This window comes from Lampris incognitus, chromosome 9 (assembly GCF_029633865.1).
Source record: "Lampris incognitus isolate fLamInc1 chromosome 9, fLamInc1.hap2, whole genome shotgun sequence".
Taxonomy (NCBI): Eukaryota; Metazoa; Chordata; class Actinopteri; order Lampriformes; family Lampridae; genus Lampris; species Lampris incognitus.
The window spans coordinates 7,496,544-7,512,519 of record NC_079219.1 but is presented as its reverse complement, the minus strand read 5'-3'; the positions used below and the strand labels follow the sequence as shown (position 1 = coordinate 7,512,519).

The window sequence follows — 15,976 nt, the reverse complement described above, 5'->3', positions numbered from 1 at the left end:
ATATTTCTTGGGCAGCAGTTGCATACAACTTCCAATCATTGGGGCAAAATCTCATGTCGCTACCATTTACCATCACATTGGAATTTACACAACCATTTCTAAAGAATGATAATAAGCACAAAAACAATAGGGGTTTAAGCCCTTTGGGCTTGAACCCTAAAAATAACTTAACATGTGTGACCACACAAAGGGGCATGGTTGTGCAGTCATGGGATGCTGCCTATGTGGGACAGCATTTGCTCTTCAAGGCAGTTAAGTCGATGTGAGTTTAGGCCTCAGGCCCACCACCCGCATCATTTTATTATACAGATGTATCTAGAACTTGGTATTTTGATGAAAAACTTAATTGTTGTCTTAAAAACCCCTTTCTTGTGGGGCATTGTTCTACGTAGCTCATTTGGCGGCGTCTTCACGGCTGGGCGACTGTTCCCGTGGTCGAACAATGCTGGCCCAAATGTTTCGGGACATTTGCATCTAGCTTGTCGGCATAACAAGCCAACACACACACGCGGCACGCACATGCGCACACGCACAGACACGTGTACATGTGCACACGCACATAAACACACACACACACCATACATACACAAAATGCCAACCTCTGGCCGCTAATTATATCTACAGGCTGTAATTCAGGCTGTGACAGAACCAACCGAAATAGACCTAGGAAAGGAATGGCAGAGAGGAGAGTGGGTAAGTCACATGAAAAGGAAATGGGGCTGGTGGAGGAGGGGGGATGACCAATTAAAATCCATGTCGTATTTCTGCCAAGTCACCGAGGAAGTTGCTCCTTGTTTTTGTGTCGAGGGCCGACATTCGAACATGAGTGAGGGGAGAGGAGAGAGAGCGCTGGGCGCGGAGGCGGCGCTGCCAGGCCCTGTAGCGAAGGAGAAGGTTGGCGACGGGATGACCAGACCACACCAGTGGTTCAGCAGACAGCAGTATCTGCTGTAGCAGACCCCCGGTCGACTGTTGTCGTTAGTTTTTCGACATTTAATCTGGCCCTATGGCAAGGTGAGGAGCTGGCTAGGGTGTCGGAAGTGAGACGAGTTAACTGCTCTCCAAAACTTTGCTGAAGGAAATCCGCCGTTTGTTTTGCCTTTGTTTGTTTGATGTTGGTTCTCTGAAAACGGGGAGAGGCTTCTTGTTTCAGAGAAAAGGTGACAGAAAAGCGGTCACTGAAAGGGAAATTAAATGAGAGGTGCGATATAAGAACGAAGAGAAGTCTAACGGCAGACCGCATTGTGTGTGTCCGTGTGTGTTTGTGTGGCAGTCTTCACCTGTTTGATAAGTATCAAAATTGTCATTGTGATTCCTCCCAGCAATGTGCGATTGCTTGCTTCCCCCATTCTGCTTCCCCATTCATGGAGAATAACAATAATGTGTGAATGGTGCTCCATTAGTTGTCTGGAGCCCCCCCCCCCCCAAAAGCAATGTTTGATTCATTGGAATACTTTTTTCCCTTTTTGGCACGTACCAACGTGAAAGTTGGGATAAAGGCGTCACTATACTGATGTAGGTCGGATCACCACCTAGCCTGGAGGTGGATTACATCAAGGATCAGCTCTGAGCCTTTTCTTGTTTGCAGTGGTGATACAGGGTGACGGATGAGATCAGGCAGGAGTCTCCGTGGACTATGATGTTCGCGGATGACATTGTGATCTGTAGCGAGAGTAGGTTGCAGGTGGAGGAGAGCCTGGAGAGGTGGAGGTATGCACTGGAGAGAAGAGGAATGAAAGTCAGTAGGAGCAAGACGGAACACATATGCGTGATTGAGAGGAAGAACACTGGAGTGGTGAGGATGCAAGGAGTAGAGGTGACGAAGGCATATGAGTTTAAATAATTGGGGTCAACTGTCCAAAGTAACGGGGAGTGCAGGAGAGAGGTGAAGAAGAGAGTGCAGGCAGGGTGGAGTGGGTGGAGAAGAGTGTCGGGAGTGATTTGCGACAGAAGGGTACCAGCAAGAGTTAAAGGGAAGGTTTACAAGATGGTAGTGAGACCGGCTATGTTATATGGTTTGGAGACAGTGGCACTGACGAAAAGACAGGAGGTGGAGCTGGAGGTGGCAGAGTTGAAGATGCTAAGATTTTCACTGGGAGTGACGAAGAAGGACAGGATTAGGAACGATTATATTAGAGGGAGACAAAGCAAGAGAGGCAGGATTGAGATGGTTTGGACATGTGTGGAGGAGAGATGCTGGGTATATTGGGAGAAGGATGCTGAATATGGAGCTGCCAGGGAAGAGGAAAAGAGGAAGGCCAAAGAGGAGGTTTATGGATGTGGTGAGGGAGGGCATGCAGCTGGCTGGTGTGACAAAGGAAGATGCAGAGGACAGGAAGGAGTTGAAACAGATGATCCACTTTGGCGACCCCTAATGGGAGCAGCCGAAAGTAGTAGTAGTAGATATACTGCGGATGCATGTCAACGTGCTGTGGACCTTTGGGTGGGTTATACCAACGCTATGACATTCACCTACCTGTCATTGCAGCCTTGGACCGTAGTGGAAGCAGCCACTCTTAAAAACACTTTGCTTTATTGGAGAAAGCTCTTGCAGGTAGGCGGTTGTCAGGGTGGCTACCGTGCGGTGGTGTGAAAGCCCCTTTACTTGTATCATGCTTCCTGCCTGCACATAGCTTCCCACACACATCCAGTGCACAGCAGCGCACAGCCACAGACATGCGCACACACTCACTCACAACCACACATACACTCTCACTTTTGCCATTAGGCTGTGGTCACACATGTGCAAATGCATGCCGAGGCGAAATTCATATCTTCTCATGCTTAATGTGGGCAGTGCAGGATGTGACGTGCATGGAAATCAGTTTGCTGGTTTTAGTCCATTTGAGTGGTTGCGGTTGTTGTTGGTCACACAATGAGTGGTTAATGCTTTTGTGATGGGGAAAAAGTACACCGAAGAACATTGGTATACAAGTCATATTTGTTAGCTAGCTTAGCCAAGTTGAGCTAACTAACAAATACCAAGAAATATGAATGATGTCATTAATACATTTTCCATTTATTTATGTTCAGTGCTGGTCTCCTGACTCACTGCCAGCCAGGCAGCATCTGTCTTGTGGGGCAGTTTGTAGTTTTCATGGGCAATGTCGTACAATACTGGCCTGGTTAGACACAGCATCAATCAAAATCTCCTCCAGCCTGGTTCACTAAGACAACCACAGCCAATTACGGCGAAGTGGGGTCAACCAAACACACTTCATTTCTGTTGTTTGAGGCATATTTGATTTGACAAAGGTTTTAAACGAGATGCCCTCCTGATGCAATCCTCCCCAGACAGCATCCGGATGTGGGCCACTTCAGGCAATGATGCAGCACTAATGGCCTTCTTCTGGCCCTGACAAAATGGATGTGAGCCTGAAGTGACCCACATGTATAATAGCAAATGTGGCCCAAATATGCCAAATCAAATGTGGGCCTTTTTTTCGCAAAGACATGGGGCTCTCAGCAACATGTAATCTGAATGAGACCCTGAAGTGGCCCGTGTGGTAAATGGTGAATATGGCCCAAATATCACAAAAGAAATTTGGGCCCCCTTTGGCAAATATGTGGCACATGCGACATTGCTATGGCTTGGTTCTGGCCCAGATCTGGCACACAGGTGTGGACCGCCCAAGTGCCATCATTCAATGCGGTATGTGGGCTGGATGAAAGTGTCGGGTGTGGGACGGGTCCGGGCCACAGCAATTTTGCTATCTGGGCCCCCATTTATCTGGGCTTGGAACCGGCACTAAGAATGCACTGGCTTTTGTATTCCCAGTGGCTAGGTTCACAAACTGCTGAACCCATCAACCTAAAAAAATGCTGTGCACATTTATGACTATATGATGACGAACCTCTCGTGGTTGCAATTAAAAAACGCCTCCGGCCAGCAGGCTAATCAATTTAACCCACCTCATCAATAAGGATGCTATTCACTTTAACCTCTCGCCCCCCTCTCCATGTTAGGGGGCTGTTACTGTCACTGCCTGTGCCTCACTACTTCTGCCCTGTAGGGGTATAAGAAAATATTGATACTCTTCAGTATCACAGCACTATCTTTAACAATGTTGTATACATTTTCAAAAAAACTATCGATTCTTACAATTACACACAAAGCGACATACCAGTAACATTGCTTCATTGCGTTATTCACATGTCTGACCACTAGGTGGCAGGTGTAGCGGTAGGCATTGCGAGAGCCACACTAGCTATGGCTCCGAATGCTCTTCATGTTATGCGTATTGAGGTGTTTTCGTAAAATGTTTGATGAAATATTGCAATATATTGCAGCGCTTATAGTATCATAATATATCACAGTATACCGAATCGTGATACAGATTGTATCACCAAATATTTTCTACTACGAAGCCCTGCTACTCGGTTTTGTGATTCCAGTGTCCTTTTGTCTCTCACTGTCACCCGATACGGTAAATACTAACCCGGGTCTCTGGTCTCAGTGCTGTGGAAACAGAAGTCTCAGGTGACTCGGCAGGGCAAGGCAAGCTACCCGGGACAGGAAGCCAGGAGGGACACACTACCGGGTGGTTGGTAGTTTGTCTACTGCGGAGATGGGTAGCATAGTTGATGCACACACACACACACACACACACGATTTCCTGAGCAATGCACGAAAGCAGTCCAGGGAGGATCAAGTGTGTGCATGTGTGTGTGCGTGTGCATGTGTGCGTGTCAGTTTGTTTGCCATTGTATGACTAATCTGTTTGTTCCCGGTGGTATGGAGCAAGGGCAACCCTCTTGCTTTCTCCTCCTCTCTTCTGCGCTAGGTCTGCCTGGATCTTGGTGGATTCTGTGCTACTTAGCCTCGGATTTACATCATTTAATTTCGGGGCTTGCTTAACACGTTTCAATCAATGAGCTTCCATGAGCTGGGCTGCAGAGAAGGGATTAGTTATTAGGAGTGCTGGAACATTATGTGGGATATAACCAATGAAAGCCCCGCTCGGTACAGTGTCGACATGCTGATTAGGACTCGAGCTGTGGTGCTGAATCGGTATCAGTCTGCTCCCTCTTACGCCAGCACTGATGGGGTTCTGGGTAATTGAAAAGCGAGCGATAAAGACTCTGTAGGAGAGAATTTGTGAAACTGGTTGCCTTTTTGAATTGACAACAAAGTTCACCTGCATTGGAAAGTTCTGGTTCAAGGCCCCTTATCGGGAAATGTTACCCCCCCCCCTAAAGCATTCTGGACCAAAACATTGGACTCCTATCTACTCCAGAGGTACTTTTCTACTGCACTTCTCTATAAGTGCCCCCCCCCTGTGCAGGGAACAAACAACAAAATTGCCTTCCTGCGTGGAAAAATTAAGGGTTATTTATATCATGACTCATTGTTAGGCAGGCACACAGTAAAGTACGTGCACACAAACTAATTTCTGTCTTTTCTGGCATCCAGTGATGGACACCAAGGCGGTGTTTGCAGCCTTATACAGCGTGTGCGAGGAAAACGCCACGTTCTTCTCAGGAGGGGCGAAGGGGACCCAGGGCGAGGCTGCTCGGCGGCTGGTGGACTCCATGACGCTGATCCAGGAGCACGCTCGCAGCCTGGAGCCCGTCATCACTGGCTTTGCCGCCATCTACCACCACTTTGACTTTGACCCTCACATACCCGCCAATGGCTACCGCTCACTGGTCAAGGTACAGCATTGTGTGTGTGTGTGTGTGTGTGTGTGTGTGTGTGTGTCTGGGTATATGTCTGTGTCGGTTCCTACCTTCCAGGCCACATTTGAGAATTACCAGCCCACATAGCTTATACTCTTATTGATATTCTCTTTGCATGGTGGGAAGCTGCTCGCCAGCTATTCTTTGCCTTGATTCCTCCCTTAGTCTCAAGGTCAGCCCATTTGTTTTACAAATTGATTTTATGTTGTAAATCTGTGTCGATAAATTTTCTCCATCTGCAGACCATCTGCCCCCACTGTACCCAATACGGGCCCTCTCCCACTGTTATTGATAAAACATCATGACCGACGCTGGCTGCGGCCCACTGCTATCGAGTGAATCCAGCGGACTAGCAAATGAATGCCTCTCTGTTTCCTCGCCCCTTGATTTCTACATATTTAATCCTTCTCGTCCCCGCTGTGCCGGTCTGACTAATGCCTAACAGCCCAGTGAAGCAGCAAGCTTTTCACATGCCTGCGTTCAGCCGGTCTACCACACGCCATGCTTTTTTTTTTTTTTTTTTCCTGCTCCAAGCTTACCTCACTAATCTCAATTACGGTTTGAATGGCATGACAAGTTGCTCGGCTATGTAATTAAGAAACTTAGGTTTTTTTTTTGTTTTTTGTTTTTTGCTTACTCTGGATTACAGTTGCTAACTTAAGGAGTTAGATGAATTTAGAATCGAATACCTCCGTTCTCGGCATGGTGGCGCGGTCGCCTCACAGCAAGAAGGTCCTGGGTTCGAGCCCCGGGGTAGTCCAACCTTGGGGGTCGTCCCGGGTCGTCCTCTGTGTGGCGTTTGCATGTTCTCCCCGTGTCTGCGTGGGTTTCCTCCGGGTGCTCCGGTTTCCTCCCACAGCCCAAACACATGTAGGTCAGGCGAATCAGCCGGACTAAATTGTCCCTAAATGTGAATGTGTGGGCCCTGTGATTGTCTGGTGGCCTGTCCAGGGTGTCTCCCCACCTGCCGCCCAATGACTGTTGGGGTAGGCTCCAGCATCCCCGTGGCCCTGAGAGCAGGATAAGCGGTTTGGATAATGGATGGATGGATGGATGGATGGATGGATATTCCTGAAAGATTACTCATCTTCTCTCAGTTGCACCTCATTTTTGTTAGTGTGTACACCTGCAAGTGCAGCACGGTCTTACTCAGAAAGTTATTGTACTTGTCCGGAAGAGAGAAACACTATTCCCATGAGCGCAAACATATATTTGTGGTCCTTTTTGGTGAGAACTTGGTGCTAAATAGATGTAAAGGTGGGTGCAGATAAAAGAGGTAACAAGAATGGGGAAATATATTTTTCATTTCACTGGGCATTTTTTACTCATTTTCCCGAGCGTCGCTCGACAAAACTCGACTTTCCCCCAAATTTCACCCCATGGCTTCTCCCCCCCCCCCCCCTTTGTCTTAGGTCGTGCGGTGCTGCGTTCTCCACATCATCCACAAGGGTCGCTATATCTCCGCCAACCGCCGCAGCATCTTTTTCCGGGCGGCGCACAACGCCGGGGAAATGGAGGCCTACTGCAGCGCCCTTTGCCAGCTGCGTGCCCTGCTGTACCTGGCCCAGCGTCTCCTCCATGACAACAGCCACGGCAACCTCTTCTTCCAGGAGGAGAGCGGCCTCAGCCAGACCTTCGTCCGCGAGTACTCCTCCATGCACAAGGGCTGCTTCTATGGCCGCTGCCTGGGCTTTCAGGTGGGTTTGTGCACGTGTAGGGGGGTTACTGGGTCATCACGGGGGAGGAAATGGTTGGGCCTCACAATAAAGTCAATATCGTCGCTTATCATCTTTCGATGGTATGGTAACCGGATGAAATTTGGGTATTGTCACGTCGTGATACAGAGTTTTATTGTTTGAATTACAGCGGCGGCACGGTGGCCCGGTGGTTAGCACTGTCGCCTCACAGTAAGAAGGTCCTGGGTTCGAACCCCAGGTCCTTTCTGCGTGGGTTTTCTCCGGGTACTCCGGTTTCCTCCCACCATCGAAAAGACATGCACGTCGGGGTTAATACTCCTGCCTGTGCCCTTGAGCAAGGCAGTGGAAAGAAGAACTGGAGTTGGTCCCCGGATGCTGCAGCTGCCCACTGCTCCTTTACAATGGGATGGGTTAAATGCAGAGAACACGTTTCATTGTAAGAATACAACGACAAAATAAAGTGACTTTCCAATTAATGACATCGAGAATCTATTCAAGAATCTAATGTTAATAAGATTCTGACGAAATGAGGTCTGACATATTTGAGGGGGTTAAGGTTTGATAATATACTATACTATATATTGCCAAACAGTTCAGTGTGAGGAACCTCAGCTGGATTCTTAAAGCGGCTTTGCAAATGTTCGTCTTTACAGTTTGCGCGCACAGCAGAGTCGAATTCCACGTGTGTGCAAACTTACGTGGCCAGTAAATCTGATCCTGATCCTGATTTACATACAGCACAAACACAAGTACACACATTTCACAACATAGCCGGTCTTCTTCTTTATGAACTACGGCTTGTAAACAAATGTCAGGGTTCCCGTGCCTCCTGGAAGTCCTGGAAATTTTTGGACTCATTTTCCAGTCGCGGAAAACACCTGGAAATATCGAAAACGTATAAAATGTCCTGGAAATAGTCACGAGATCCTGGAAAATTATAACACTGTACAGCCATAAAGCTTGTAATGTTATAAAGTTCATCTGAGATTACGTTCTCAAATGTTTTCCCTGAGCCCACAGCTGCGGCGCCACCTGTGTTTGGAAGGCAAAACAGGTAGTAAACACGCAGAACAAGGCTTTGATTAAGACGGTGTTTCTGCGGCATCGACACGTTTTGTGCGTCGGTAGCCTGTTGTTAGCATGTTCATGTTTTTACATGTACGACATCACTCTTAGCTGACCTGTGAGCAACAGCAAATATGCATATAAATCGTTGAATATGTCCTTGAAAAATCCTGGAAAATGATTTCCTTGAAAGAGTGGGAACCCTGGATGTGCTTCCACAATGAAGAAAAGAAGAAAAAAACTTGGTTGTCTTTGCGGTAGTTGGTGTAGAAGACGTTACCAAAATCCAAAAAGCTACCTGATGCTGCAGATGTATTGATATTGTGCTATTTTTGCAGATATCGTGACGTGTGCCAAATATATATATATATATAAAAGCACGTTCTTGTCATTGAGGAGGGGAGCGGGGAGGAAGAGAAGTTCTTGAATGTGAACAGGAGTTACTGCCTTGACCTCCGGGTTAGATGGTCGGAGAGGGAGATTGATGAATTGATTGACAGGTCTGTTTTTCCAGCTCCAGCCTCTGCTCTTCCAGCCGAGGGCTGGGGGAGGAAGAGCAGGTGGGGGTAGAGACTTGGCTTAGAGGTGGAGGGAGATGTCAGCTCAACGCCCGTCTAGAAAGCGGAGGGCTGAGATGTTTAGAAATCACATTACCATCCGCATCGGCTCCTTATGTCGAACACACATCATCTGATTTCTCCTCGGCTCCTCGGCTCCTCGCGCCTCACTTAATCGTGTGATATTTCTGTGTTTCGTTTTTCTGTGGTCGATTGAGCGGCTCGATAAGATGGAGGGCTTCTATAATCTTGCTCCCTGTTTTGTCTTGTTTTTTTTTTTGCTTTTCGAATGGGGAAAATAAAAATGTGCATCACATATTCGGGTAGCGTAGCGGTCTATTCCGTTGCCTACCAACACGGGGGATCGCCGGTTCGAATCCCCGTGTTGCTTCCGGCTGTAGTCTAGTTTCAGGGCGGCGCGGTGGCGCAGTGGTTAGCGCGGTCACCTCACAGCAAGAAGGTAGTGGGTTCGAGCCCCCGGGTAGTCCAACTTTGGGGGTCGTCCTCTTGTGTGGAGTTTGCATGTTCTCCCCGTGTCTGTGTGGGTTTCCTCCGGGTGCTCCGGTTTCCTCCCACAGTCCAAAGACATGTAGGTCAGGTGACTCGGCCGCACTAGATTGTCCCTAGGTATGAATGTGTGTGTGTGTGATGGCCTGGCGGCCTGTCCAGGGTGTCTCCCCGGCTGCCACCCAGTGACTGCTGGGATAGGCTCCAGCATCCCTGCGACCCTGAGAGCAGGATAAGCGGTTCGGGTAACGGATGGATGGATGGGTCAGATATTCAACTCTCTCTCTCTCTCTCTCTCTCTCTCTCTTTCTCTCCCCCGCAGTTTACTCCGGCCATCCGGCCCTTCCTGCAGACCATCGCCATCGGCCTGGTGGCCTTCGGAGAAAACTACAAACGGCACCAGTCTGGAATCGGTCAGTCTTCCCCTCCCCGCAGCAGCCCCCCGCCGTACCCGTCCCGATCCTCATTGTCATTCACAGATCATACTTGTTACTCGCGCCTCGTTACTTTGCCGCTCAGCCATTGGCTGTGTACCTTCTTTGATGTTGTGTGTTTGGATTGGAAATGCTCTTTGATCCCGCGGCGTCTCCGGGGCCAGCTGATGTACTTCATGTATATTTCAGAATGTTTTTGAACAGGCACGCAAATACGCCCGGAGACAGATGAAAACACGGCATCGCATTAACACGCACGCTCGCATGGCATCGCATTAACGCTCACGCTCGCACATCGAAACCCCGTAAATATTGAACGGCTCGAAAACACACAGAGTGCAAAGTGTGAAGTTTTAAACTACAGAACCGTCCAACTCTCTGTCTCTTGTGCTCTCTGCTGCGCCACAGTGGAGCCAGGAAGTATTGCGCCCTATGGTGAGTGTCCGCCCCACCCCACCCCCCCCCGCCCCCCGTAGTCCTCAGTAGTGATTTGCGAGGCGCTTATGAATGGGTGAAGAAGCCGGATTAAGAGCGTAGCCCCTGTCGTACTAGATAGTTCCCCACATGTCACCGCTGGCTATTTTTAGCGATCCCATGACTGCATTGGAACTCTCTGGAGTGCTGAGCCCGTGGGGGGGTCAAAGGCTGTGTTCGTGTTGATTGGAAACGCAAACCTGGGCGTCCGGGTGGCGTAGCGGTCTATTCCGTTGCCTACCAACATGGGGACCGCCGGTTCGAATCCCTGTGTTACCTCCGGCTCGGTCGGGCGTCCTTACAGACACAATCGGCCGTGTCTGTGAGTGGGAAGCCGGATGTGGGTGTGTGTCCTGGTCGCTGCACTAGCGCCTCCTCTGGTCGGTCGAGGGGAGGGGGAACTGGGGGGGAATAGCGTGATCCTCCCACGCGCTACGTCCCCCTGGCAAAACTCCTCACTGTCAGGTGAAAGGAAGCGGCCGGTGACTCCACATGTATGGGAGGAGGCATGCGGTAGTCTGCAGGGGGGGGGGGGGGAGCAGTGACCGGGACGGCTCGGGAGAGTGGGTAATTGGCCGGATACAACTGGGGAGAAAAGGGGGAGGAGGGGGAGCGCAAACCTTGTCCTTCCCTCTCTGGCTTCCTTTGGCCTACGGCATAGACCTTTCACAAGAGTTGTTAGGAGGCAGAACAGTATTGGAGCGCAGCCTCTCCCCCACCGCAAGTACAAGCTTTTCTTTGGTCACAGCACTTAACATGAAAAATGGCCTTTCAAAAATAAGAAATAAAAGAATTAATGCGAGGTGTTTTTTGCTGGTTATAAGTGGGGGGAAAAAAACCCTGCCGAAGGAACTGGTGGAAACACACTTGTTAACAACAAGCCCTTATAGCTCGAGGAAATGTCGCTTGTTTGGGTGACTGTGTCTTATATTAAGTGTAATGAGATGTTTTATCTTAATATAAGACACAGTCGCCCAGCAAGCGACATTTCCTCGAGCTATAAGGGCTTGTTGTTAACAAGTGTGTTTCCACCAGCTCCATTGGCAAAGATTGTAACTTTTATTATTTTGATATTTACCACCCATTGCACTCCATGTGGCAGCGCAGTGGTTAGCGCGGTCACCTCACAGCAAGACGGTCCTGGGTTCGAGCGCCGGGGTAGTCCAACCTTGGAGGTCGTCCCGGGTCGTCCTCTGTGTGGAGTTTGCATGTTCTCTCCGTGTCTGCGTGGGTTTCGTCCGGGGGCTCCGGTTTCCAAAAGACATGTAGGTCCGGTGAATCGGCCGTACTGAATTGTCCCTAGAAGTGAATGTGTGTGTGTGTGTGTATGTGGGCCCTGTGATGGCCTGGCAGCCTGTCCAGGGTGTCTCCCCGCCTGCCGCCCAATGACTGCTGCGATAGGCTCCAGCATCCCCGCGACCCTGACAGCAGGGTAAGCGGTTCGGATGATGGATGGATGGAAACTCGGTCTTGTGGAAGCTGGAAATTAGCTGATGGATTTTTCAGGTGATCTTCGGTGGTGTGATGAAAGAAAAGCTTCAGTCAGGGCCATCTCGCGGGTGTGATGAGAACCTCTCTGTCTTAGCCACACTTCTGATGCTACACAAAAAAGGGCTGCCATGTTTTAGTGACCCTGTTTTTCACTGCTCATGTTTTCACTGCTCATGGCCAATCTCTCTCGCTCTCTCTCTCTCTCTCGCTCTCTCTCTCTCTTCTCTAACATTTCTCCCTCCCTCCGTTGCCGTCTCAGTGAGTTAATTTGTTCTGATGATATGTTGTCTCATGTGCTCCGAGCACCCGGTCACTCACTCCGACTCTCTCTCCTCCCTCTACTCCTCTCTGTCCTTCCGTTCTATTTGTCAATTCACTATCCTCCTCTCCCGTTTTACCTTGAACCTCCCCACCTCTCAACCTCTTTCTGTTTCTCCCCACTTTTCGTTGGCTCTCTCCATCTGTTCTACAACTCCTGCCTCTTTATTTATTATTTTATATCCCACAATCCATTGCTCCTCCCCACCCGGCCCCTTGTCTCGCCTGTCTGTCTCTCTGTCTGTGTGTGTGTGTGTATGTATGTGTGTGTGTTTGTCTCTCGCTCTCTCTCTCTCCCTCTCTCTCTCTCTCTCTCTCTCTCCCCCCCAGGCATAGCAGCCAGCTCTCTTTTTACCTCAGGAAAGTACGCCATTGATCCAGAGTTGAGGGGGGCAGAATTTGAACGCATCACCCAGAACTTGGACGTCCACTTCTGGAAGACCTTCTGGAACATCACAGAAACTGAGGTTCTATCAGTGAGTGGAGTTTGAAAACATATATATATATATATATATATATATATATATATATATCACACACAAGAGTTATAAGATATAGATCTCATAACTAATAGAACGTTCACCACCCCACATCATTTTAACTCGCACCTAAAATACATGGCTATTCTCTTCAAGCTGGTTCTTACCACTGTGTGTTTTGGCCCGCAGGCGGGTGGTAGTGATCGAGTGGAATTCACTTTACGCAGTGGGGCTCATGATTTATTCATCCTGCTCTTCGTACCTTTGACCTTGTTCTCATGAAACCTCTTTCTTTCCCTCTCTCTGTCTCCGTCTGTACATTTGTCCATCTCTTTCTTTCTTCCTGTCCGTCTCTGCCTCACCTCTGATGCCCTTACCCCCCCCCCGCCCCTCTGGGGGGGATATCGTCCTTCTCACTTTCAGAGTCTGGCCAGTATGACATCCACTACGGTCAAGGTGAACCGTGCCCTCTCTGTGCCCCCTGTGCCCTTTGACCTCCCTTTAGCGGTCAACCCCAAAGCCTCGGTAACCATAGCTCCGCCGTCGGCTCACCTTGGACCCGCCCCCGTCCAGCTGAGGCTCATCTCCTACGACCTACGCGAAGGGCAGGTAATTCAGAAAAGACAAATCTGTTTTCCAGTCGCCTTGCGGGATTCAACACATATGGATTAAATGAGGCTGCACTTTTATTTATTTTTGATGAAGGTTCTTTTATTTGATGCCAGGAGTCACACCAGCTCCTTTTATTTTGGTGTCTGTCCTTGTGTAAGTTTTTGGATTTTTTTTTTATTCGGTTGGCAATTAACAACCCATCTCACATAGTAGTTGTATAGATTCTGTCATTATAGACAATTCTTTGCTTGATTAATGAATTGTCTAACAGCGGTCCCTGGCCCACCGCCTGTCTGTGCTTTGACTGACGGCGTTTAGCAGCCTATCAATAGTGTTTCTCTCTCTAGCTGTTAGAGTAAGTGACAGCTTCTCCTCATCCTCCCTGATTTAATCCCCTCCTGCCCGCTTGCTCACTTTGTCACTTTCCTCCTCTCTTTCTCAGTCTCTCTATCTCTATCTCTATCTCTCTCTCTGTCTCTCTCTCTCTCTCCCTCTCTCTTTCTCTCTGTCTCGCTCTCTCTCTCTCGCTCCTTCCTCAGGTAGATATCACTCTCACTTTTTCTACTCTGCCTCCCTCTAATACTCTGGGGAGGCTTACCTCCAACCCTCTATCCCAGTCCCCCCCTCCCTCGCTTTTATCCTCCCAATCCCCCCCCCCCCCGCTCTTCTGCAGCCTGGCACCTCACCAGATATGCTATCAGCAACCACTTCGAGCCATTGATCCCGTTCCAACAAAACAACGCTGTCCTTTTAATGTTGCGAAATACAAGCTTGCATCAGTGGCACCCCCACCCACCTTCCTTCCCGCCACCCTCTCCCATCCCGTCGCCTTGTTTCTGCTAATGAATGGGGAATTAGCATGTGTTTATGCTCGCGCGACCAGGGCTGGCAGCGAGCTGCTGCACAACAGCTCTAACTAATCCCTCTCTCAAAGGAGCCTTTTTGCCAACACCAACAATCGCACCGTTCCAATTATGAAAACAAGACCTTGTCTGAGATGTGTGTAGTACGTGGATGGTCACCAGAGTGGAAGCAAATATTGCAGCTTGTTGTGATGGGAACTTTCAAACGTTTTAAGCTTTAAAGACGTGTGGTTGTTTTTCTCCCTCTTGTAACTCTGCTCCTTTCTTTTTTTTTTTCCCTTCCATGGTCTCTGTGCTCTCTCTCTCTCTCCATCTCTCTCTCTCTCTCTCTCTCTCTCTCTCTCTCTCTCTCTCTCTCTCTCTCTCTCTCTCTCTCTCTCTCTCTCTCTCTCTCTCTCCATCTCTCTCTCTCTCCCTCTCTCAGGACAGCGAGGCTCTTCTGTCTCTCTCCCGGTACGAGGGGGGTGCCATTTCTCTGTCACTGGGGCTGAAGACCAAGCGCGTCCCTCCATCTCCCTGCCTCCTGGTCCACCTCCATGGGGGTGGCTTCGTGGCGCAGACCTCCAAGTCCCATGAGGTGCGTGACGTGACTCTCACCCGCATGCGGTTCGGTCCTTCGGTGTAGTCCCTCCAGTGACCTTTGCTTTAGTCTGGCTGCGATGTGAGGTTATGTGAAGGGCTTGTACTTCTTCACATCCGCCAAATCAAAACTTCCTCCAAGTCCCTCCTTTATTAGTGAGTGAATATCTTGTTAAGATGTTCTCCACGACTACAACTTCAGTGTCACGTCAACACTAAGCTGACTGCAACTAACCTACTTGGGGCAGGTGTCATTGTGCGTGTTGATGATATCTTTAGGATGATTAAAGTGTGGTATTTGGGTTCCGTGGTGGTGTAGCGGTCTAAGCATCGGCTTTGTGTCGATGCAGTTGCCCACTGGGGACCGGGGGTTCGCGGCCCGGTCTCGTCAGATCTGACTATGGCCGGACTCGATGAAGCAGCAATAATCGGCAACGCTGTCTTCAGGAGGGGGGCGGAGTCGGCTTGTGTTCGTTACATGAATGCGTCTCTGTGTGTGGGGAAAAGCAGTGGTTCAGCCTGGAGTCGCCTTGTCACGGAAGTGGCGAGGCGTCTCCTTTGAGAGTGCCGGCCGGAGTGATGCAGTTGGCGAACGCGTGCAGTACGAGGGTGGGAGTTTGAACTAAAATAGGGATCGATTGGCCGCTAAATTGGGAGAAAAAGGGAAAAATCAGAAATAAGTTCATAAAATAAAAAGTGGCATTTTACAAGGTTTAATGCGTAGGAGGCACTAGTTTAGTGTAGTTATGGTCTGATGTGGGTTTGGGGAATTCGATTTCACAACAGCGTTGTATTGTGATATCCAATTTTGTTGTCTGAATTAATGATACGAATCTACAAAACTAACTTTGCTCACAAAATGAGGTCTGAGATATTTTAGGGAGGGCATCCGGGTGGCGTAACAGTTGTTGCCTACCAACACCGAGATTGCCGGCTCAAATCCCCGTGTTAACTCCGACTTGGTCGGGCGTCCTACAGACACAATTGGCCGTGTGGGTGTGTGTCCTGGTCGCTGAACTAGCACCTCCTCTGGTCGGTTGGGGCGCCTATTTGGAGGGGAGGGGGAATGGGGGAGGGGGGTAGTGTGATCCTCCCGTGTGCTACGTCCCCCTGTTGAAACTCCTCACTGTCAGGTGAAAAGAAGCGGCTGGCGACTCCACATGTATCGGAGAAGGCATGTGGAAGTCAGCAGCCCTCCCCGGATTAATCTTGTTAAATTCC

General features: G+C 49.3%; 1 protein-coding gene across 1 annotated transcript in view; it reads left to right on the top strand.

The window, feature by feature from the left end:
* lipeb (lipase, hormone-sensitive b) overlaps positions 1–15,976 on the top strand; it is a 60,511-nt gene that overhangs the window by 24,243 nt on the left and 20,292 nt on the right. The window contains exons 2-7 of the mRNA XM_056285694.1: positions 5,414–5,655; positions 7,092–7,376; positions 9,828–9,918; positions 12,553–12,698; positions 13,125–13,310; positions 14,601–14,753. Of these exons, the coding sequence (XP_056141669.1) occupies positions 5,414–5,655; positions 7,092–7,376; positions 9,828–9,918; positions 12,553–12,698; positions 13,125–13,310; positions 14,601–14,753 (1,103 nt within the window). The remainder of the gene's footprint in view (positions 1–5,413; positions 5,656–7,091; positions 7,377–9,827; positions 9,919–12,552; positions 12,699–13,124; positions 13,311–14,600; positions 14,754–15,976) is intronic.